At 44.2% G+C, this 23307-nt stretch overlaps 3 protein-coding genes across 3 annotated transcripts in view; 2 read left to right on the forward strand and 1 right to left on the reverse strand.

Annotated features, from left to right (window-relative positions):
• Lnx2 (ligand of numb-protein X 2) overlaps positions 1–17897 on the reverse strand; it is a 60803-nt gene extending 42906 nt beyond the window's left edge. The window contains exon 1 of the mRNA XM_028779747.1: positions 17826–17897. The gene's annotated coding sequence lies outside the window, so the exon portion shown is untranslated. The remainder of the gene's footprint in view (positions 1–17825) is intronic.
• An 800-nt stretch (positions 17898–18697) lies between these two features.
• Positions 18698–20437, forward strand: Polr1d (RNA polymerase I and III subunit D). The gene is made up of 3 exons (XM_028779820.1): positions 18698–18813; positions 18977–19068; positions 19888–20437. The coding sequence occupies exons 2-3, from the start codon at positions 19043–19045 to the stop codon at positions 20261–20263; spliced, it is 402 nt and encodes a 133-aa protein (XP_028635653.1). The 5' UTR covers positions 18698–18813; positions 18977–19042; the 3' UTR covers positions 20264–20437.
• Positions 18776–23307, forward strand: part of LOC114631464 (protein POLR1D-like) — a 34394-nt gene continuing 29862 nt past the window's right edge. Inside the window, exon 1 of the mRNA XM_028779821.1 lies at positions 18776–19068. Within this exon, the coding sequence (XP_028635654.1) occupies positions 19043–19068 (26 nt within the window). The 5' untranslated portion in view covers positions 18776–19042. The remainder of the gene's footprint in view (positions 19069–23307) is intronic.

A 23307-nucleotide genomic window follows, 5' to 3' on the forward strand; every position in this document is an offset into this window, starting at 1 on the left:
ATGTAATTAGCAGGAGAGATAAATCCTCAACAATTCTCAGACAGGCACAAGTTCACATGCTCAGGATAAACATCAGCAAGGCAAAGAGAGACAAAACACAGAAAATAACAAACCCTTCATGAGCATATGGACCCATTAAGATTCCCAAACAGCTTATCATGAGGAATTTCAACACACAACAGGCTATCTTGATCTGAACCCTCAGAGAGGGTGCCACAGGTTACCCAGATGCCAGCTAGGGAGTCAGTGTCTAGTGTCTTGATTGGAGTTCTGAGACAGGCTGCCCCAGGTTTCCCATGTGGGGTGACCGGGGAGTCACCCACAACCATGCTTTACTATCATTTAAGCTCCCTGTCAATCCACAGCTTCCAAACCTTCTCCAGCAACCTAGAAGTCTCTGATATCTTTTCTTCATAGGTAAGTGTAGCCATTCTAAGGTACTGTCTAATCATGAACACTGAATATTCATTCTTTTGGGTAGTTCTTTTATTCAGCAAAGTCTTTTGTTTGTGTGGTGTTTAAGTTTTTTCTTTTGGTCAGGGTCTCATTATGCAGCCTTGACTGGCCTGGAACTCACTACACAGACCAGGTTGAACTTGAACTCAAAGAGGGCTGGGATTAGCCACACACCCACCATTCCCTGCTCAGCAAATGTCTGAGATCCACCTACTTCTGACAGTGTTAATCAGTGCTCCCTCCAGCTGCTTACAAGTTCCCCATGACAATACGCTCCTTACAGATACACAACTGGACTGTTTCCCATTTTTGATGATTATGAACAAGAGATTCCATGGACCTATATTTTCCTTTCTCTTGGGTGAATACTTCAAAGTGGAAGGGTTGAGTCACAGGGCATATGCTAAGTCTCCTAAGCAGTTAGTTGTAAGACCTGTCCCTAGAGACTTACATTTCTAAAGATAAGCTCATATTCTTAGCCAACATCCGATGTTGTCAGTCTCTTAAACTTTAGCCACTGTGTAAGCTACAGGTGAGCAACAGACATTTTGATTACTTTTGAGTTGAATATTTTTGTTAAGGCATAACAGAATATGGTTATAAAGAGTAAAGTAAGATAAATAAAGCCTTAAAAATATACAGCAAAAAGAGAGATTGTAATGTTAAAACTTTTAAAAATTCCTTAGGAACTTTGAAAATTGTGCTTCTTTGTTTTACATTTATGGATGTTTGTCTATGTGTGTGTCTATATACCTGGTGAATGCCTGGTGCCTGCAGAGGCCAGAAGAGGGTGTTGGGACACCCTGGAACTGGAGTTACAGATGGTTGTGAGCTACCAGGTGGGTTCTGGGAAACAAATCAAGGTCCCTGGAAGAAGATCCAGTGTTCTTAGCCATCTCTCCAGCCTTGCTATAACTTTCAAGTACTTATATATTAATTTGGTGGTACTTTTTAAGTCATGTGACTGAAACTATACTCCCATTTAGCACCTCATTAAAAAATTATGCTGTCAAATATTAGCACTGCTGCTTAGGGAACAAGCATCAGAATAACTTTTCTCTCTGCTTATCTCTCACGACTTACACCACCAACAGTTTATGGCTTGCTTTATTCATAACTCAAACCTGGACACTGCCGTTAGTTTCTCTTAGAAACTTCATTCCTATTTTCTACATTGTAAGAACTGAAACCTTCAACACAGCTCTCTTAGAATTGAAGCTAATAATTGTAAATACATTCTGGGGAAATAAGGTTAGGACTTGATGTCAACCTTAAAACTAAAAAGCACTTGGTAGGACCACATGTTATGAGCGAGGTAGCAGAGTGTCCTGAAACTAAGAGCGAATCACTGTTGAATACATTATGACCATTCTCAACACAGCCTTATATAACCAATGCCATTACAGAGCCCAGTGGGTGACTGTCCAAATTAATAAAGGACCATCTGCCCCATAACAAAGATAGAGACAACAGCAGGTTACACAGACCCAGACCTCTCTGTTCACGCAGCTACCCATATAACATGCCAGGGGGCAGCTCACCCCCAATAAGTGGATTTTTGTTTCCTTCTACACAAACACTAACGATGAACACAGTTTTAAGAAATGCCTGCTGACTAGCCTGATGGCAGTACACCATAGAGCAACAAACTTTAATTTAGTAAAGAAAGAAAAAACTATCACGATCACTGTACTCCCTTCATGTGGAAAGCAGATACCAGCTGAACTTTAATACAGACATTTTGTTAGCGCCACTTTACGAACAGCCAATTTGCCTAAGTTTTCTTTAAAAACAAACAAAACAACAACAACAAAATGTTCCATACTTTTCGAGCCACTTGCAACACAACTCAGCTAATGGCTGCACAGTGCAGACGTTCCTAGCTGGGGGGCTCAGAGTCCTACCCTACACATCACACAATCAGAAAGACCAACAACTGCTTCCTTGTGTTGGGTGTCCCTTTTGTCTGTAACAGCTGAGTAACAGCTATGACAGAAAAGCTCCACAGCATGAGCTTAGGTTGCTTCTGGGAAGCAGGACACACCAAGGAAGCAGGCTGGCAAGGGCTTAGTGGAAGTCCTGACCTTATAAACAGCCCACAAATCTCACTCATCATAACGACACGGAACACAGTAAGAATGTTCCATAATTAAGAATGAGAACAAGAATATACTATGAGCAGAGATAGGGCTCTTCCTCTCCACTGCCTGTCTACAGTGGATTTGTAACACTACAAGCCCACTGAGTTTCTTTTGAAAAGTCACCTATGAAGATCCGTTACCCCATGTTCTATCACTTCACGATAACTTCACAACAAAAAAATGAAAATATTTATTGCTTCACAAAGTAACTGAGAAGGAAGGAAACAAGAGAAGGGAGAGGGAGGGAGGGAGGGAGGGAGGGGAAAAGGAAGGAAAGGAGGCCTTGACAGAACCGCTCATCTAAGATGCTTGTGGGCCTGTTGCAACCTCTCCTGGCACTAGCTAGCTCCTGTGCTGCCATTTTCTACTGAATTGGTGAGGGAAAGTCTTTTTTGAAAACTCCATATAAAACACAGTTCCACACAGGTGTGCATCTCACTGAAGTGCTGCAAGCAGGGCCTGATGAAACAGAAGTCAGCCCTTGCCTACAGCCTCAGCTACAAGCAACCAATCAGCTTCTCCCCTTCCCCACTTGCCCTCCCAGCACCATCTCAAAGTTAGGCAGTGAGCTGAAGCAGAGCATTAAGAAGACAACAATCCCCTGACACAGATGAGGAGGGGACACACACTCTTGCCATTTTTGTAAAACTTTTTCTTCCTCCTCCTCCTGCATCTTTAAAAAAAGGTCTATATAAAATACATTTTAATATTATTAATTCAATATTGTTATTAAATTATATTAACATTATTAATGCACATTAAAATATATGATTAATAATTAAAATATATTGATAATTTAACATATTAATAAACATATAATATAAAATATAATACACACAAACTCACACACGCACGCATGCACACAGAGTATGTTCCCAGGACAGCCAGAGTCCTCGTTGCCCTTAAACCTACTATGTAGCCAAGACTGACCTTGAACTCTGATCCTCCTGTCTCCACTTCTCCAATGCTGGGATTCCAGGCATGTACATTTCTGAAGAAATTCACTCCCCTCCAAGTCTGATTGAACTCAGTGGAAAGATCACCTTCTAAAATGTACAAAACAGTGCTACACTCAAAGACGCCCTGAGCGCCCCTGACAAGCATTAATGCAGAGGAGTTACTGTGCAGAGCTGGTGAGCCCTGAAAACCACACCGAGACACTCTTCAGTTAGCAATCAGTAGTGCCAAACATGTAAATTTTAAATTAGGCACAGTCTGTACTACAGTATTCTCTAAAACATGGCCAAAGTAGGTATTTTTCCCATGAGTGATTGCACCATGTATATATAATGTCCCAATTTCTTCTGATTAAAATTCACTTTTGTGCTCGGCATTCCTCAGCCTTTTCTGAGAGAGTCTCACTGCTCAGTTCAGGCTGGTCTTAGCTTTGACCTTGGTGATCTTCGTACCTCAGCCTTGCTGCGTGCTCAATATTACAGTGCTGAGATTACAGGTGTGTACAATTGCCCTTGGCTTCAGCACTGCCTTTAAACAGAAGAAAGCATCTATGTGCAGTAGCATTCACCTATAATCCCAGCATGTAGGAGGCTAAGGCAGAAAGATCTTAAGTTTGAGGCTAGCCTGGGGTACACTTAGTCAAGTCAGTATAGGTTATATATAGGAAGACCTTGCCTCAGAAGATCGAAAGAGATCTTTGGATGTAGTCCTGTGGTGCAGCATGCCTTGCATGCCCAAGACCACTGGTTTAGATTTCCAGTACAAGCTCCCCACCCATCCCAAGAAATTCAAATAGTCATTCCTGTTTGTATCCATCAAAGACAGTCCTACATGTAATAAGAGATGAATGCTGGTTGTTTTTTTGTTTTTTGTTTTTTAAGTAATGGAATTTAGTTGCGATCTGGAAACTAAAAGGTTTCCAAGTGACATTTCAAATGAATAAGCAATTTCAAACAAAAAAATTGAGCTCGTTTAAATCAAGGTATACGATAACATGTTTTAAAATATCAACACATGGATGGACAGATGGCTCAGCGGTTAAGAGCACTGGCTGCTCTTACAGAGGTCCTGAGTTCAATTCCCAGCAACCACATGGTGGCTTACAACCATCTGTAATGGGATTCGATACCCTCTTCTGGTGTGTCTGAAGACAGGACAGTGTACTCATATACATGAAATAAATAAATAATTAAATCTTAAAAATTCTACACACATTGAGATGTATAAGCAAGATGTCATACAGCAAACAAGCCTGCTGGGATATAAAAGGACAGCAAGCAATACCTATGTGTGCACAGGGACCTCTCATATAATAAACTGTAGTAGGAACAAAGGGGTGTGCACTAAAAGAAAGAAAGTACAAGCCAGCTGAACTAGGCCCTAGAGACATGGGTAAAATTAAAGACAAAGCAGATTAAGAAGATGTCCACATCAAAAAGAAAAGTGAACGAGATAATTCCCCAGAAGTCTCATGATGTGCTGGGCCCCAGACCAGACTACTTTATCTTAGCTTCATCTGCTTGGTTTAAAATGAGTATGTAAAACAAACCCAAATATGTAAAATCGACCTAAATAAATATGTAGACAAACCTCACATTCACTGCCAAGTTACTTCATACTTAAAACCCGGGGAAATGCAGCCAGTTTGCTGCTAGTATGAATGTTTTTACAGGAGACAAATGTTTACTGGGTCTACTCAGAGCCGTTAGCATCTGGAATCAGTGCATTTTTAAGAATCACTCAGCACGCAGCTCTAGCCACACCAACAGGGTAGGATGAAGTCTTGTTTTTCTTGTATTTACTTCTGCCCCTGGGGAAATCTACTATCACCCCCTTTGTTTCTAAAACTGCACCAGGACGTCAGCTGATGAGTCATGGCTCACACTCTAAATCCTTATTACCAAAGAGAGACGCGCACAAAAGTTTGCACATCAATTTTAAGACCAGCTAAGTTACATATTGCAGCTTCTGTCAAGTGTCATAGATGAGCTTTAAGAACTGAGAAATTTCAAAACAAACTGCAAATTCAAGAACTGACAACATCATTTTCCTTGCTCCCCTAGTAACTGGTGGGGTTTTGTTTTTCTTAATTCAAAAGAATAGAAAGTGAGTTTGAGATGCTGACAGACACAACTAAGCAAATACCTATCTTCACGAGAAATCGAAAACTCTTCTAGAATTGCCTTCCCCAGATGCCTGGCTTCTCTTCATTCCTTCCTACGCTCGCTCTTCAACCATTTCTCTTGTGTGGGGAAACCTCCAGGAGAGGGTGTGCGGAGGGAAGGGAATGTAGCTGGGGGTGGACGTGTGGCTTGGTGGTAAAATACACAAGGACCTGCTTGCGCTGGCTTCCAGGAACTACTTTCTGTGGCAGAGCTGCTTACAGGGTTCCCTGGTGAAAAGGACAAACAGCCACAAGGAAATGGGGAGACCACTTACAGATTGGCCACTAGAAATAGATGGCTGACATCTAACGAATCACCTTCTTATCAGGTGACATCCATCATTAACTCTCTGTAAATGTGCTTACCTGTATATGTGTCTAATAAGCAGCACATGACCCCCACCTCCCCACTCAGTGAGTACGCTCTCTATCACAGTAGCAAGGAAAACACAATCAGATACAGAGCTACCACAGGACTTGCGTAATTATGAACTTTATTTCCACTTAAATCTGCTCTTTACCCAGTTTCTAAGCTTCATCTCAGTCCCACAAGGCTGTCTGCATTAGTGTCACCATGCTACATCTGGAGTGGTAAGGACTACCCTACAGTTTTACCTCCTCAGTACAAGCTTCAGTCAGCCTCAAACCACAGAAAAGCAACTTGAAGCGTGTCAGGTTTGAAAGGCTAGCATCACACTGAGGAACTTGATCACAGGCACGTTTCGGAAGGGAAGCAGTTAACCTGAAGAACATCACTTGACAGTTAGGCATGATGTTTGAGTCCTCTGGTTTTGGAACTGAAGGGCTTTCTTGACTCTGAGGCGCTCACCCATTAACAAAGAGCCATCTTTTTGCTGCCACAAAGAACCACAACTGGTCAAAATGCAGAATGGCGGCTGTGGAGTGTCCATCTCCAAATGGAACATCTCTAACACAACCTTACAACCCAAGGCTCAGAGGACATCGCAGAAAAGGGGGGTGGGATTAGAAAGAGTCTAAGGACCAGAGGCCCAGGAGGACGGCTGTGAAAAGTCTTCTGGTCAAAACAGGAATGCTGTACCCACAAACTCTCACCAGCCATGGCTACCTGCACAAGACCTGCCAAGACCTTACCAGTCTATCTGCAGATGGATGATTGGTAAAAGAGTCACAAGGCACCACCCCAGCTTGAATAGCCACAGCTGCTGAGGTAGGGAGAGTCAAGTGTTCTTCAGAGATGAGCTCCTTGGTAGGTTGTCCCTGTTTCAGAGGCCAACCTTATACCCGTGTACATGTGAACAACTCTAACTAGACTCAAATAGGTTACATCATCTATATCATCATCATCACCATCATCACCATCATCATCACCATCAGAGAAGAGGACATGAACTTGAAAAGGAGATGTACAGAATGAGCATACAGGAGCTACGGGGAGGGAAGGGTTCATCTAACGAAATTCTCAAAAAAAAATTTTTTTTTCCCTTGAGCTCAATCTCTAGAACTCACATGGCAGAAAGAAAAAAAGAATCAACTCTTACAGGCTGTCCTGTAATTTCCATATGCATCCATTACATACTCATATGTTTAAAAAAAAAGTACACTGATTTGGCTATCTGCATTCATCGTCTGTCAGAGGTATAACAAAATGCTTTAACTAGGCTGCCTTTATGAAGAAAAGAAGTTTGCTTAGTTCACAGTTCCAGTTCCAGAGAGTCAAGACCATCCTCCCTCCCTCCCTCCCTTCCTCCCTCCCTCCCTCCCTCCATCTCTCTTGCCTTCTCTTACTCCAGAAGACCAGAATTTCCCTCACAGATAATGACAGGCACACTTGTGAGAAGGCAAGGCCAGCCCAGCTTACACAGGAAGACAGAGGGACTTATGCTTTTATGACAACTTAATAAATGTCTTAATAAAAAAATCCAGAGTAGAGAGGACAGCTCAGTCTACAAAGCTCTTGTCTTGCGAAGGACCTGAGTGTGACCCTAGAATACTGGGAATGGTGGCATGCTCTTGGAATCCCAGTACTTTGGGAATAGAGACAGGATTCCTGAGGCTAGCTGGTCAGCTGGTCTAACCTGGTGAACCTCGGGCCCATAAAATACCTTGACTCAAAGGAGGCAGTTTCCTGAGAATGACAACTGAGATTGTCTTTCAGACTCCATGTGTGGGTTCCTACAGAAATAAGTATTCATGGATGTGTAAGAAGACATGTGTGTACACACACGAGAGGGAGAGGGGGAGGAAGAGACAAGAGAGAAGAGGCTCCAGAACACCAGAAATCCCTTCGGAAACTTTTCTCCGGTTGACACTGGCCCCATCTCTTACAGTGCCTACCACCACACACATCACCACCCTCTATATTCTCCAAAATGTCATTCATCAGCTGGAGCCAGGAATTTCTACTTTGTTGCTTCCTCTTTCTTCCCCTCTTCTCCACCCATTTTCTTTCACTCTTCTAACTCCATAACACTAGATAGGAGAGAAAACAGCTAGACAGGAAAAGAAAGAGATACCTGAACCAGATCAGGTGTGGGAAAGGAGACAACTACTTCCTGCTGATTTGATCTCCGCCTTCAGGATATTTAATTTCTTCTTGCTTTTTCTTTGCACATGACTACTTAACAAATGGGGACCAACAACAGCCAACAACCAACACCAACCCACCAGCAATTCTTAGGGCCCTAGCATTTATATACCTTCTGACAAGTCCCCAGAAACCCAAACATCACATAGTCACAGAAACTATCTGCAGCTGTCGAAATCACACCTTGGCAGAGCACAAGGCAAATGGTAGTTAGCCGGAGTAGACAATCTAAAGCAACCCCATGTCCAACACCTGGGGTTAAAACAAAAGCATACTCTTATAATACTTCTGTTTTTTAAAGAAACAAAAATTCTAGGGGCTGGAGAGATGGCTCAGCGGCTGGAGAGCACTGACTGCTCTATCAGAAGGTCCTGAGTTCAATTCCCAGCAACCACATGGTGGCTTAAAACCATCTGTAATGGAATCTGATGCCTTCTTCTGGAGTGTCTCAAGAGAGCAATAGTGTACTCACATATAAAGTTAAACAAAAAAAAATCTTTAAAAAAATAAAAATTCCAAAATTGTCACTATAGTCAGCTAAAAATAAAGAAATAAGATATATTTTTTCCTATAGTTTCCATACTGTGGTGATTAATAATTGTCAACATGACAGGTTTAGAATAAGCTAGAAAAAGAACTTCTGGCATAATCACAGATGGATTACCTAGTGTCCTACATTTCTATTGCTGGAGGGAGATATCATGACTAAGGAATTTATAAAAGAAAGCATCTAATTGGAAATGTGCTTACAATTTCAGAGGGTTAGTCCATGATCATCATGACAGGAAACATAGCAGACAGAAAGACAGGCATGGCACTGGGGCAGTACCTGACAGTCCACATCTGGTTCAAAAGTTTCAGGCTAAGATTGGGCCTGGAATGGACTTTTGAAACCTAAGCCCATCCCCAGTGACACACCTTCATCAAGGCCATACCTACTCCAAGAAGGCACACCTCCCAATCTGTCGCAAACAATTCCACCAACTAGGGCTCAAGCATTAGAACATATGAGCGTCTGTGGGCCATACTTAGTTAAGACACCACATCTAGTTTAGGTTAGCCTCTAGGCTTGCCTGGAAGGCATGTCTAAATTAGGTTCATTGAGATGAGAAGACACAGCCTAAATATGGAGGCACTGCATCCTGGGCCTAGACTGAAGACAAAGACAAAGAACAGGGATACACTCTGCTTCCTGACTCCGGATGGAATATGATCACCCACCTCAAGCCCTTGCTGCTCTGACTCCCTGTCATGATGGAAAATAACCTAGAATTGTGAGCCAAAGCATATACACCTGTTCTCCATTAAGTTGACACCTACTGCTTTCTTACAAAAAATTATATTTGCAAAATAAACCCTGAAAGGTTCTCGTGCTATTATATTTCCTCAAAGGTAGAAAAGTCATTCAAACATGATATAATACCTGGAAAAAGAGTAAGCCACCATTTCAGAAAAATTATATCTATTTTTAATAATGGAAGTCAGTCTATTTAAGCATACTAGCTATCTCATCTATAATGGAAGCACAAAGTCTAAAATCAGAGAAATAGTAAGAGTCAATCAATGCATGCTTCACATGAGACCTGCTCAGCATGCTTTGAAATCTACTGAACAGCGCTCGTGGATGCAGATGCTGACCAAACACATTATATACCCATAACAGGGACACAGGACACAGCACTGGCTCTCCCATAACTAGCTGGTCCTCATTGATTTTATTTTGGCTTCTGTTAAACCTAGACAATTATTTCCATATAAGAAACAAAAAAGATTGAGGAATCTATAAAACAGTATACAGTGATGCATGGTTCTGGAGCTATGCCCTAGCCTGGCCCCTACCACCAACCACCCCCTTCCCGAGTTACAACTAGTCTATGTATTTCAGAACTTCTACTTCTACAGCTACAGCCTAAGAGACCTGGGGACAATATTTTATTTGGACCTTAATCCTACATCATATATAAAAATAGACTCCAAATAGATTAAAGACCTTACTGTAAGACCTGACACAATACAACTTGGGGGGGGGGGAGCAGGGAAAAAGCCTCATGAAAAATATGACCTCAAAGGTACAAATAAGGGCTGACCAATGGGACACACCAAGCTGAAAGTCTTCTGCACATTCAGGGAAACAGCCGGTAGTATGAAAAAGCAACTAAGGAATGAGAGCCAGTATTAGAAAACCAGATCTGCCAAGGAGTTAAGATCCAAAATGCATACAGAACTTCAAGTACTCAAAAGTGGATAAAGAACTGGAAAGCAATGATATACAAATGGCCACCAAGTATGGCAAGATATGCCAAGTCTCTTGTCGCAGAGATGAGATCAAGACAGAAAGGTGCTGCCTCATATCCATTAGGCTCTGACCCAACAGAGCAGAAGGCTGTAAGTGCTGCTGAGGCTGCAGAGAGATGGGATTGTGCGCTATTGGTAGGGCTGTAGAATGGTACAACCACTGTGGAAAACAGGAGGGTTTTCAAAACCGTACAAATAGAACTGACACTTCATCTATCAACTGCATTCCTGGTGGATGATACTTGCATGCTTATGGTCATAGGAGAGTCATGAAAAACACCTAAGAGGTAGAAGAAGCCAGAATTCCGTTGGCACATAAATGCCTAAACAAAATGTGGTATATTCCATATGGGAAATTTTTCTGTCATTAAAAAAATGAAAGAATTTCTGTCACATGCTACAACACAAATGAACCCTGAGGTCATGATGTTGGCAAAGCAATCTGTTTGCAAACATTCCCCAGCTCCCAAACAAGATACCTAAAGTTGTCAAGTGCATTGAAACAGAAAGGAGATTGAGTAGGGGCTCGGAGGGTGGGGATGGAAAGTTGTATGTGGAAACAGTTTCTATCTGCAGCACAAAAAACTTTCTGCGATCTGGTTCACGATATATTAAGCACAATTTACTTAAACAGGCTTAGGAAAAAATGAGGCACATGAAAGTGTTCCATTTGCACTAGTTTGGCAGGATTCCTTTCAGTAAATCATTGTAAACTAAGCATCTGGGTTGACGCATGTTTTAAGTGCTAAATATTCCAGCAGATTTCAAATAATAAGGGACATAAAATAGTGTGAACTCTCAGTAGTAGTTTGTGATGGCACAATAATGCATTTTGTGAGGCATTTGTGCAAACTTCAATATGCCAAAATCTTTAAGAACCTGTGCTGCTGAGAGCAGTAAAGAGGAGCCGTGGGTCCGTGGGGCTGTCCTGTCTGCTGTGTGATTAATAGTAGATCATTTTTTACCGACTGGTGTGGGAGAAGAAGGAAGGAAAGGACCAGAATTAAACTATGAGGCTCTCCTGAAAGAGATTTAAAAGAATGGAACTGAGGGCCAGATCTCAGTAGACCTGAGACTTTAGCAGCAAAGCTGGGAAGGGGAAATCACAGAGGTCACTTCAGGTTCCTACCAGCTTGCCTGTGCATGACCTAGGGGTTGGGTTAAAGTTTGTCAAAGGTGAGGGTTTGGAATAGTGCATGATTAATGAAACTAAAACCCTCACTAAGACCAGTCAGGCCCATAAGAGCAGGCCCATTCACCTCCCTGGCCTCACCCTCCTCCAATTCCTCTAGGGAGGGTTTATCTCTCTAAGGCCCAATCATCTGCATAGCCCTCTAACTAAACTTACAAAAGGAGGTGTCAGTGACACCCTACTTTGCAGGGTAGGGGCTAGTTTCCCTCATCGATTTGACAGATGACACCCTAGATAAGAAATATGTAAGCCTATTCTATTATTTCAAGTGTTTGTTTAGACCCACATTTTAAAAAAAAGAACAATAGGAAATGCATTATTTTAATGTTTTTACCTCATCCAATGTAACCAAAATTTTGCCAATTCAAGATGTAACAACATAAAAATTACTGAGGTTTTTATGGGTTTTGTATTTTACACTACTGTATTTGTCAGCACAGGGCGGTCACATTTCAAAGCTCTACAGCCAAATATGGCTAGTTAGTACAGTACCGAGAACACAGGCCTGCACCACTTCAGAGCACTTACTAGCTTTGAACTGTGTGATGATGTCTCAGTTCTTAGATGAAGTCTGTCTCAGGCCAGTGCCTGAACACTCCGTAGACACAGAATGGACTAAGGGGAATGAAGGGGCAGAAGGGCGGGCGGCTGAGAGAATTCCCAGGACTGAGAAAAGGCAGTGCAGGAGTGAAGACAAACTGGAGAGAGGCTAAGGTGCCAGTGACAGCAGATGCCAGATGCTTAAGCCAGGGCTCCAGATCAGGCCATGAAGACAGCAAGCCTAGCAGATATTACTGCCACAGGGAGGGGCAGATGGGAGAGGAGCAGACAGACTGGCAACCTGTCTCTCTGAGGAGGATAGGAGCTGCACTGGAAAGTGTGGGCCTGACAAGGGCTGGTGGGTAGTTATGAGCAGAACAGTGACACAGGTTTAATGGGATAGTCCACATTAAGTTCCGAATGTGGAAAACACCATGGTACCAAATGAGTGTCCAACCAAGTCGGAGCTGGCGGCCACTGGAGTTGAAGAGCTGAGAACTGGAAGGCGGGCGTAGTCAGTCATCCCACTTCCAGTGATTATCATCTCCTCCTCGGAGGGTCTTCTAAGATTGGAATTTCTCCAAAGGTAGAAACCCTGATTTTGTGTTTCACAGCTCAGCACCAATCACGTGGCATAGGCTTAGAGATCGGGCAGGCAGAATTAAGTTGAAAACTGAAGTTTAAATATTGAAGTCACACAGAGGAAAAACATGCCTGTGCTGATGACACTTAAAGATGACTTAATCAGATCCATGGTTACTTATGTGGTTTAACTAATAAGGATTCTAATGAAGAATTAAACTTTAAATTTAATTGAGGCTTTGTAGCTAAAACCTGATGGGATGGGTAAATATTTCTCAGATTTACTAATAGTCAACACGAAAATCTTTATTATAATAAAGTACAACACTAACCTAAGATTATGACCCTGAAAATTTGGTTATAAACTTTTCATCACAGTCCACTTTTGAGTACCATGTTATTTAAAAACCTACCCCATTCCCTTTAGACAGTCTCTCTTTAGGACGCCCTGGCTGTCCTAGAACTCAGCATTAGTTTCTACTTCTCATTTCTATTCAGACTAAAAAACTTCAAATTTCCACTCACAAATTTTCTCCTGAGGGAAATGGCCTGTTGAGGTAACACTCTAAAATGTCCAGGCTGGGGCAATACAACTATCTAATACCCAGCCTTCTCTGAACACATTTCTGTCTAGATCCCCTCCCCCAACCTCTCCCAGTTATCCATACAGAGTTATCAGAGGCTCTCCCAGGGAGCTCTCCTAGTAACCAGGGAGCTGTGGTCAATAACCTATGAACAAGGTAATGCCCTGTGTGTCATGCAGTTAATACTGAACTATGACACAGAGGTCATCTCTCCATTGGAGAACTTCCCAAACTCCACAGCTGTGGCAGTGAACTGTGAAAAGCGAATAATCACAGCATCGCAGTGGAAACAGCCGGCTCATGACAACCATCAGTTCTCACCCGTGTATCTTCTTAAAGGCTTGCAAATACTTTAGGGCTTCTTGTCACAACACATTCTCTTTTGTTTTCCCTCTGACCAAACATATGCAGAGAAACAGACCAAAGTTGGCGGACTCATTCCTTCATGTATATACACACATAAACACACACACACAACACACACACTTTTTTTTTGTTTTGTTTTTGTCTTTAACATATCTGGGGAATTTACAGTGAATAAAACAGATGGGACCTTTACTCTAGAAAGCATACAATCTAAAATATAGAAACTGTAATACTTAGGTTTTTTTCAAGTCACACAAACTGGGCTTGGGGGAGGGGGATGTCACTGCAGTAGAGAACTAAAAGGTCCTCTGAATCACTCATTAGACTCCCATCTTCTGGATCCAACCAGCCCAAAAGTTTACATGACCTCAGACCTTCCTACTGTTTCTGCTGCCTAAGGGAAGCTACAGGAGATTTGGTTTCTGAAACTTCCTGGGCCCTTTAACAATCAAGCTTAGACCTGGAGAACTCTACAATTGCAATCCTATGTGTGAGGTCTGTGCATGTGTGTGCGTGTGCATGTGTGTGTAATTTTTCAGCTGGCACCAGTTTTTAATAAGTTAACCTATAAAGTAAGATCCCTCCCACCCTTCTTGCCTGTAAGAAGGCAGATACAGAAGGAATTGCAGCTCAGGAAGCAAGGGGAAATGGTACACAGTTCTGCATTGTAAGAAGGATTTGAGCTGGGGTAGGGCTGGGGGAGGGGATGGGAGAGTAGTGACCAGAAAGCAGAAAAAGAGAAGAAATCAGAGCCAACTGGTGTAGGAGCCTGGGATTCTCCTTTGATGATGACCAAAATCAATCTGGTGGAGTCGGGGTCTTACTGTGCAGCACTGGCTGTCCTGAAACTTGAAATACAGACCAGGCTGGCCTTAAACTCAAAGAGATCAGCCTGCCCCTGCCCGCCAAGAGCTGAGATTAAAAATGTGTGTTACCACACCGAGGTGGGGTTTTGTTATTTCGTTTTTTTAATCTGGGGGGGTTGTTTTGTTTGTTTAGACAGGGTTTCCTTTGTACCCCTGGCCATCATGGATCTCATTCTGTAAAACAGGATGGGCTCAAACTCAGGAGATCTGACTGCCTCTGCCTCCCAAGTGCTGAGATTGAAAGCGTGCCATCAGCACCTGGGTTGGTTTTGTAATTTTTAAAGACAGGATTTCACTATGCACCCACAGGCTGGCCTCAAACTCATGGCAATCTTCTTTCGTCATAGTCTCTGGAATGAATGACATTACAGTTGTGTGTCTCCACACCCAGTTCCCAAACACACTTCCGACACCTACTGTTCCACGTGAACACCCCACCAGCACTGCTCTCTAAACTCCACCTCCCCGTCCCCAAATCTCACAAAGTTTATCACACACATCCAAAAAGACTACGCAAACCCCTTTTCTTTCTCTCTTCTTTCCAGACTTCTCTTTTGATGTCTATCCAACGTGCTCAGTTGATGTGTCTGTCAGTCACCCTGAGATGGACTTCCCTTACTTCACCATCAAGTGTTTTAAACTGCTTCTTCCACCATGCCACTACCTCACCAATAGTGTTGTCATTAAAGGAACAACTAATATTTATTCAGCACTTGGACTGCACCACAGACTGTGGCAAGGGTATTACATGCGTAATTTCACTTAATCCTTAACCCTTACTAAATAGTACGATGACTATTTCCTGCCTGTTAGGGAATCAAAACTCAGGTGGAATAGTAATTTGGAAGGCAACTGGAAGAACCTGACCCCTCTTTTGCCTCCATAAGCAGCTTAACTGGTTCACACCCATGTGCCCCCTACCACCTCCCCCCAAAAAAAGCCAGGAATCACAGGACATAGTGGCACAGGCCTTTAATCTCAGCACTCTGAGAGGCAGAGGCAGGCAGATCTCTGTGAGTTTGAGGCCAGCCTGGTCTCCATAATGAGTTCCAGGTCAGTTAGAGCTATACATTGAAATCCTGTCTCTAAAACAAAAACAGAAAACAGACAAGCTAAAAAACCAGGGATCATCTTTCATTACTCCTGCCTAGTCAGTCATCTTAGGAGTCCACACCTCCTGAACGCGCACCAGCTTTCTTCAGACTGACAACAAGCTTTGGCTGATTTTTTACTGAGCCATAGCCATAACTGTTTTTATTTCTCCGGGTTTTCAAATCCCATCAGACTAAAATGCTAAAGAACAAAGAGCGGGTTAAAAAAAAACCTTTGCAAACACAGATTATATGCACAGAGACTATACAGTAGCAGCCCCATTCTGTTTCTCACCTACTGTCTGGACCCCCACTGTCCTCCAGCCTGTTACAGTTATCTTTATGGAACGCAAATCTACCACAGCATCTTCTTACTTGAAATTAACACCTCACTATCACTGACTGGATGAAGTGTCCAAACGTCTTAATGTGATATACAAAATCCTTTCTTTTTATCATTTCAACAGACATCTGAGGGTCCACTTGTAAAACGTACCATGAACCCTGCCTAAGATGAACAACAAGCCAGCCCCTGACTCCCATTACTTTAACCCCAAACATTGTGATCTTCAGATTAACCATATGCAGAGCAGATAATGTCATATTCTACAGCCATAAGCATTTAGGATGTTCCCAGAGAGAGTCTGTGCCAATTTGAAGATCGCCTAGGATTTCTCTGTCACATTCTAGGCAGAAGTGATTTGAAGTTCCCACATCGCTTTGTTCAAATTACTCTCAGGTAGTGGACTAAGAAGTATACAGACAGTGAGCAACTTTGGACAAGAAATGATCCTTTTCACCAAAGTCTGGAAAGCAGTAGACACTGAGTAGCTAAATGTTTATACAATGAAAAGGTTCAAACTTGAAGATTAGAGGAACAAAACACAGACTTAGTGGATGGACTGAATTAAAAGCAATGTGACTCTAGAGCTGGTTTGACTTGGCCTACATTTGACCCCTTTGGGAAAACTCACATGGAATTTGGCTAAAACGGCAAAACCTCCTTAGCTCTGGCTCAACAATGATCAGCCGGCCAAATAGGACACTAGATTCCCCCACTTCCTTCTTTACCTGCCAAAGTCCTTTTTTTCCAAAGGTGTGGGGAGGATGTTCAAACCTATCAAAGCAAACAGGACTGACCTACTGAGATCCAACTTCGTCTGTGCTGTGTCACTGTGCAGGCTAGAGAAAAAGCAAATTGTGTCCTGGGAAGGAGGCCAATTTCTAAGTACTGTGACTACAAAGAATGTGACATTCTTAAAGTGAAGGCAGTTTGGATAAACTGGGGCTCACGGAGATTCCTCCAACTATCCTTGCCATTGGCTTCTGTGATTTTTTTCTTTTTTTAAGAAAAATTAGCGGGGTGTGGGGCACACGCCTTTCTAACCCCACAGCACTCAGGAGAGAGGCTGATATCTGTTGAGTTCCAGGCTAGCCAAGGCTACAGAGTGAGAAGAGAAAATTGATTCGATAAAGCCAGCCGGAAGCGTCCCTTAGGCTCCTGGCAAACACACAATCTTAAATGCAAACAGAAATACTAGAACACTCCATTGAAAAGTCCTTGTGTGAAACGTGGCAGAAAGCTTTGAAAAGCCAGCGATGTCTTTCCCAAGAGGTGCTTTGTGCGCAAATGCTTCCAAATCAGAATTCATATTTTGGAAATTATAACCCCCACGCTCCCAAACACGTTAAATCTGAAGAGAAAGGTGAGAATTCCCCCGCAACAGGCTGGGACGGGGAGGAGGGTCTCTCTGCTCATCCCTTCCAGGACACAAAACCAGAGGGCTGCTAGCTAGCGCCACTCTAGCTTCCGACAACGTGCAGACGCGAAGTGCAAGAACTCGTCCTCAAACCTCCATGTCTTGAAAAGCGAGAGGCGCGCAGACCTGCACTGGGGCTCCTGGAACCCGCACCCACACCGGGCCGGGGCAGACCCCACGCGGCCCCCAGCGGTTCCCCCAGATGGTCCCCTCTATCCAGACGCCACACCCCGTGACCGCCCGCACCTGAGGCGAAGTAACTCACTGAAGGAAAGCGCCGGGCTCCCCGTGGGCGTGCTGACGAGGACGCCGCCGGGCTCCGCTCCGCCGGGACTCGTCGCCGCCGATTTCCTGGCGAGAAGCAAAGTCCGGCCAAGACTTTACTTCTCAACCGCCCCTGCTGCCTTTCCCCTCGGGGGCGAGCTCAGAGGCCCGACCCGACACGCACCTGAGCCAATCAACGGTGGAAGAAGGCGGGACTAAGAGCGGGCTCGGAGCCACTCGACCAATCAAGGAGTTCGAGGGGCCGGGTCGGCCCTGCTCATCACTCCCGAGTTAGAGTGAGCGCGTTCCACCCTCCGCCATCGCTCCCGGCGGGATTCTACCCCTTCAGACACAGAGAAGACGCTCGGGAAGTGTCTGCGTGCACCCCTGGAGCGCCGCGCCGGGCGTGGGACAGCTGAAGAAAGGGGAGGCTGCGGGACCAGGCTGAGGGAGAACAGGTGGCGGGGGGCGGCTGACGTGTAGGTGTGTTGGGCGAGAGGACAGCTGGGTGGGGCGGGGACCCAGCCTGGCCAGGGTCAGGTGGGAGCTGGGAGGATGCACCGGAGGAGAAGGGCGGTTCCTTGGGATCAAAGGGAAAAAGAGCTGCAAGTCCACAGCGCGAGCACCGGAGGAAGAAGGGCGGTGCTCCAAACTCTCACTTCTCTCCCAAAAGAAAGACAAAATGCTGCCCTTGCACCTAGTGGAGATGTACATTTGCACCCCAGGGAGAAAAAAAACCCCACAGTATCGTCAGGAAAGTCATCTCCACACAATAGTCTCTCTGCTTTTTCAAGGTTGCAATGTGCCCGGTGCCCCATGAAAGGCCCCTGAGAACTCCAGCCCGGGAATAGCCAGCCTTGGGGCAGTCTCGTTCCTGGAGAGTCTAGGAGGTCAGAGATCCGGCTCCGACCCTAACTAGCAGGTCTCTAGGGGCGACAGGTGAGAGGGACAGGATGTGCACCGCAGCCACCTAGCTTCCTCAGTTCCAGGTGAGCGGTCCAGCCGGTGCCTGGGCGTGGTCGGGGGCGGGCTCTGCTTTAGCCCCGCCCGCCTGAGGGCCCTGCCGCGCCGCTGCGGCTCCGCCCCCCTCCTTCCGTCATCCGCTCCTTCCGTCGGTAGTTTCTTCCTTCCTGCCTTGTCCCGCACCTTTAGTGACATGGGGAAGAGCTTCCTTTTCGCCAGCGCCACCTGAGGATTTTCCTGGAGCCGCCCCCCGCGATGGAAGACGACCAGGAGCTGGAGAGGTAAGGTTGGGTGGGGGGGAAGAGTGGGGTGGAGCGGCGGGTCGGGCCAGCCAAGCGGGTAGCGAAGGGGCGCGCGGCCGACTGCGGCCCGGCGTGGCGGCTAGGCCTGACCCCAGGCGCTGGGGAAGAGAGGAGAGCGAGTAGAGCCTGGCTGGGTTGGGGAGTGGGAGGAGCCATGGGTTTATTTATAACAGAAAAGCCCAGAGGTATGCTAGCCATCCGGGAGGGGAGAGAAGTTGGGAATCCAGCTGTAAGTCCCAAACTGCCATCCCCATTAGAACTGCCTCGTGTAAGGTCACACACTGGGCCAGCCGTCCCGATTGGCGCTCCTGGCGTGTTAAGTTGGCTAAAGTTACTGCAACTCCGCTCTGTGCAGACTGCTTGTAAATTCTCTCTGTCCACCAAATTCTCCCTCCTATTAAACTTTTCACTTCCTTTCACTTTAGTAGTTTCCTTACCTCTTTCAAATGGAAGCTGTAACTGAGCCTGCCACCCTGATAACGTGTGGTTGCCATTTTTATGCTAAAGTAATCGTGTTTTTTATGCCTGTCAACTCCCTTTTCATCTTCCAGCAGGGCCTACCCTATTGTAACTCTGCCCTTTTCTTTTGCTCTATCCGAAGATTTTGTAAACATTTAATTTTCTGAGATGAGCCACCCCCCTGCCCCCTTGCTGAAGTCAAATGAAGTAGGGAGAAACTAGAGTTAAATATTTATGACGAAGTGTGGAGGCAGGAAAATGAGGCAGTGAATCTTAAAAAGTTAATCAGGAAACGGTATTCCATATGATCTCATTCTTACAAAAAAAATATGTGTGTAGAAAAATATCAGGATTGAAGACCTCAATGGCTGAAGGCGAGAGGAAGACAGCCCTGGAAATGGTCCAGGCAGCTGGAACAGATAGACAGTGTGTGACATTTGTACTGCACGAGGAGGACCATACACTAGGAAATTGTCTGCGGTACATAATCATGAAGAACCCGGAAGTGGAATTTTGTGGTTACACTACAACCCATCCTTCAGAGAGCAAAATTAATTTGCGAATTCAGACACGGGGTGCACTTCCAGCTGTTGAGCCGTTTCAGAAAGGCCTGAATGAGCTCTTGAATGTCTGCCAGCATGTGCTTGTCAAGTTTGAGGCCAGCATAAAGGACTATAAAGATAAAAAGACAAGAAAAAACGAACCCACATTCTAGTCGCTCGTGCAGGGTACAAGCAGGACCACCCTCAGGATGGTGCAGAACCCAAAATTTGTGATTGCAGCATGTTCTGTCCTGTAGGAAAATGTGGCTCTAGCTGTTGGCCCATTACAGCTGTTGGAATCTCTGCAAGTATATTTGCCTAATAAATTCTCTCTTTTGCTTAAACTAGTTTGAGTGGTTTCTCTTCCTTGAACCTAGATGAACCCCAAGGATGGTGTTACCCCTTAATTGAACCAACACTAAAATCAAACAAACAGATAAGTGGGCCAAGTTGGGGGTTTTGATCAAAGATCTTAAAAAGACTGTTTATCTCTGTGTGATTGAGGTGCTGAGGAAAGGAGAGGTAAAATAGAGTGAGATCCATGAGACTGGAATTAAAAGGACTGGAAAGAAGATTGACAGAGGGACTTGAAGATTTTTTTTTTAAACTTATTCTATGTGTACACAAACATGCCATGCACACATGGGAGTCTGTTCTCTCCTCCCACCATATTGGAGCCATTTGATGATTGTTGGGCTTGGCAGCAAGCACGTTTTCCCACTAAAGTTTTTTTTTTTTTATTAATCTCACCAGTTTTTTTTATTAATGTAAATGCATCTTTTGATATGGTTAGTAGACTACCTTAATGATGAAGATAATATGAAGTACTCTTCAAAATTTTTATTTTTCAAGAGAATTTGAACTGGTGTCAAGCTCCATCTTTGTAGCATTTGTAGGGTAGATATCAGTATACTGCTTGAATTCCAGAACACTAATGAAATATATAGTCACAACATGAGTAAACCAGTTTTTATTAGGTTTTGTGCAGGCATGTTTGTGTGGATATGTACGTATGCATATAGAGAAGTTAACTGTGAGGGTGGTTCATCAGGAGCCGTCAACTTGTGTTTGGTTGGTTTTGAGGCAGTTTCACTAACTAGCCCAGGCTGACTTGGAACAGACTTGGTAAGCTTGCCTCTGCCCTAGTTTCTCACATGCTGGGGTTAAAGGCGTTCGTCAGTTAGGCGAGGCTACCCCAGGAACCCATGTGTATTTGCCTCCTGAGCACTGGGGTTGTAAGCTTAACCACCCTACCCAACTTCTTTAAATTCTGGAAATTGAAATCAGATCCTTAGAATTTGTAGCAAGTGATTCAGAAACTGAGCTGTCTCTCCAGCTCCAATTTTAATTATTGGGAAAACTGGAACTATCAGGTAACATTTTTAGTCTTTAGGTAGGTGTACCAATAGAACCCAGGGTTACATAGAAGAGATAATATTTGATAGAAAGTCAGGATTTGGAGGAGGAGAATTGTATATGGAAGAAGTGACATTTTGGGGAACTTAAAATATTAACAAAGCATATCGCATCCGAGAGTCATCTGGTTTATCTCTTCTATCCTTTCTTGTAAGTATCCTACCCAGGTGTGACTTCATTCACCCTACATGTCTGTCAGCCCTTGAGTCAGTCACTTCTGCTCTAGAGTTTTGTTGCTTTGGGGTCTTTGATGATGCTTGTCTTCAGTCAGAGCTTCATTGTCTGCTAGGGATGGTGACGCATGCCTGTAATCTCAGCATTCAAAAGATGCAAACAGAATTACAAATTGAAGGTCGGAATGACTGTATAACAAGAGATTGCCTCAGAAACACATCGCCAATACACTTAAGACACGAAACCCTTGCCACACACCTTTAATCCCAGCACGATGGAGACAGGCAGGCAGATCTATATAAGTTTGAGGCCAGCCTGGTTTTCAGAGTGAGTTAGGAAGGCCAAGGTTACTCAGAGAAACTCTGAAAAGCCAAAAAAGAAACCTTTAAGTTAAATTTGGCCTCTTCTACCCTGCCAAGAGCCTGTATTTCCTACACTTGGCCCACTTTATAAAAAGATACTTTTATATTCATTGAGTGCCTGGATTGTACTAGGCCTTGAAAATAGATAACAGTAGGAACTTACTTGTTTTTGTTTTTTGAAAAAGGGTTTCTCTGTAGCCCTGGCTGTCCTGGAATCCCATGCCTGGGTTTATGAACTACCATTGCCTGGCTTGGCAGTAGGAATTTTTTAAGTCATAGTTTTGTGGAAGACACAAATATGGGGCCAGATAGAGAACTTGAGAAGTATCTGCTTTGAGCACAGAAACCAGGGAAGGTCTCCCAGAGGTCATAGGAAAAGAAGGTGGTGACTGTGCAGAGAGAGAGAGAGAGGAAATGCATGCTTGGGGGAGGGGGGGGGGGACCGGGAGCTGGTCCTGAGTAGAAGCTAAAGGTCGGAGAACTGAACTATTCAAATGATTTAGTATAGCAGATAAGGCGAAGGGCCCATTTTCCTGACTCATTGAGGAAAAGAGCTGGGGTGCTGTGTTATTTCAATTACAGTGTGGGATGACAGGGCAGATGTAGCAAAGCAGCCCAGAATGTTGATACACGGACAATAGGGAGAAGGGTGAAGTCCTAGGAACGGGATGATACGGAACCAGATGTTTCCATCTCCAGCCTAGGATTGGGGCCAGTTACTAGTACAAGGAGCTTAAAAGTCAACTGCTCTGTTTTGAAGATTGCAGGCCATGGGAGAGATCTAAGCTGAAAGTAAACTGAGTCCTGATCCTAAAGATGTAAGTCAACAGAGGCTGGAAAGTGATAAAGGAAGGGGCCAGGAACCAAGCCTCAGGCCACCTCAGTGTTCAAGTATGACTAAAGAGTAACTGATAAGATAGTAAAGTCTGCTGGAAGTAGAGCTCTGAAAGCCAGGGAAAGTGATGCTGAGTAAGTCAGCCCTGCAACTGGGGGAGAGATGGTCCTTTGTGAATTAGCACGGAGGACACTAGGCTGTGGGCCGAATTCATCGGGGTCTAAGGAGAGGATTCTGCTGAGAAGTGGCTTGGTTTTGAGTTTTCCAAAACTAAAATATACATGGCCATTAGAGCGGTATGTTCAGGTGGCAGCCAGAGTGATGAAAGCTCAGCCAAGATAAAGAATACTATAGGGTGGAGAAGATTCAAGAAAACCAATCTTGAAGTAGGAAGATTGGAAGGTGTAAGAAAGTCCAGTTAGAGAAGACA

Source organism: Grammomys surdaster, unplaced genomic scaffold (genome assembly GCF_004785775.1).
Source record: "Grammomys surdaster isolate TR1022 unplaced genomic scaffold, NIH_TR_1.0 362, whole genome shotgun sequence".
NCBI lineage: Eukaryota > Metazoa > Chordata > Mammalia > Rodentia > Muridae > Grammomys > Grammomys surdaster.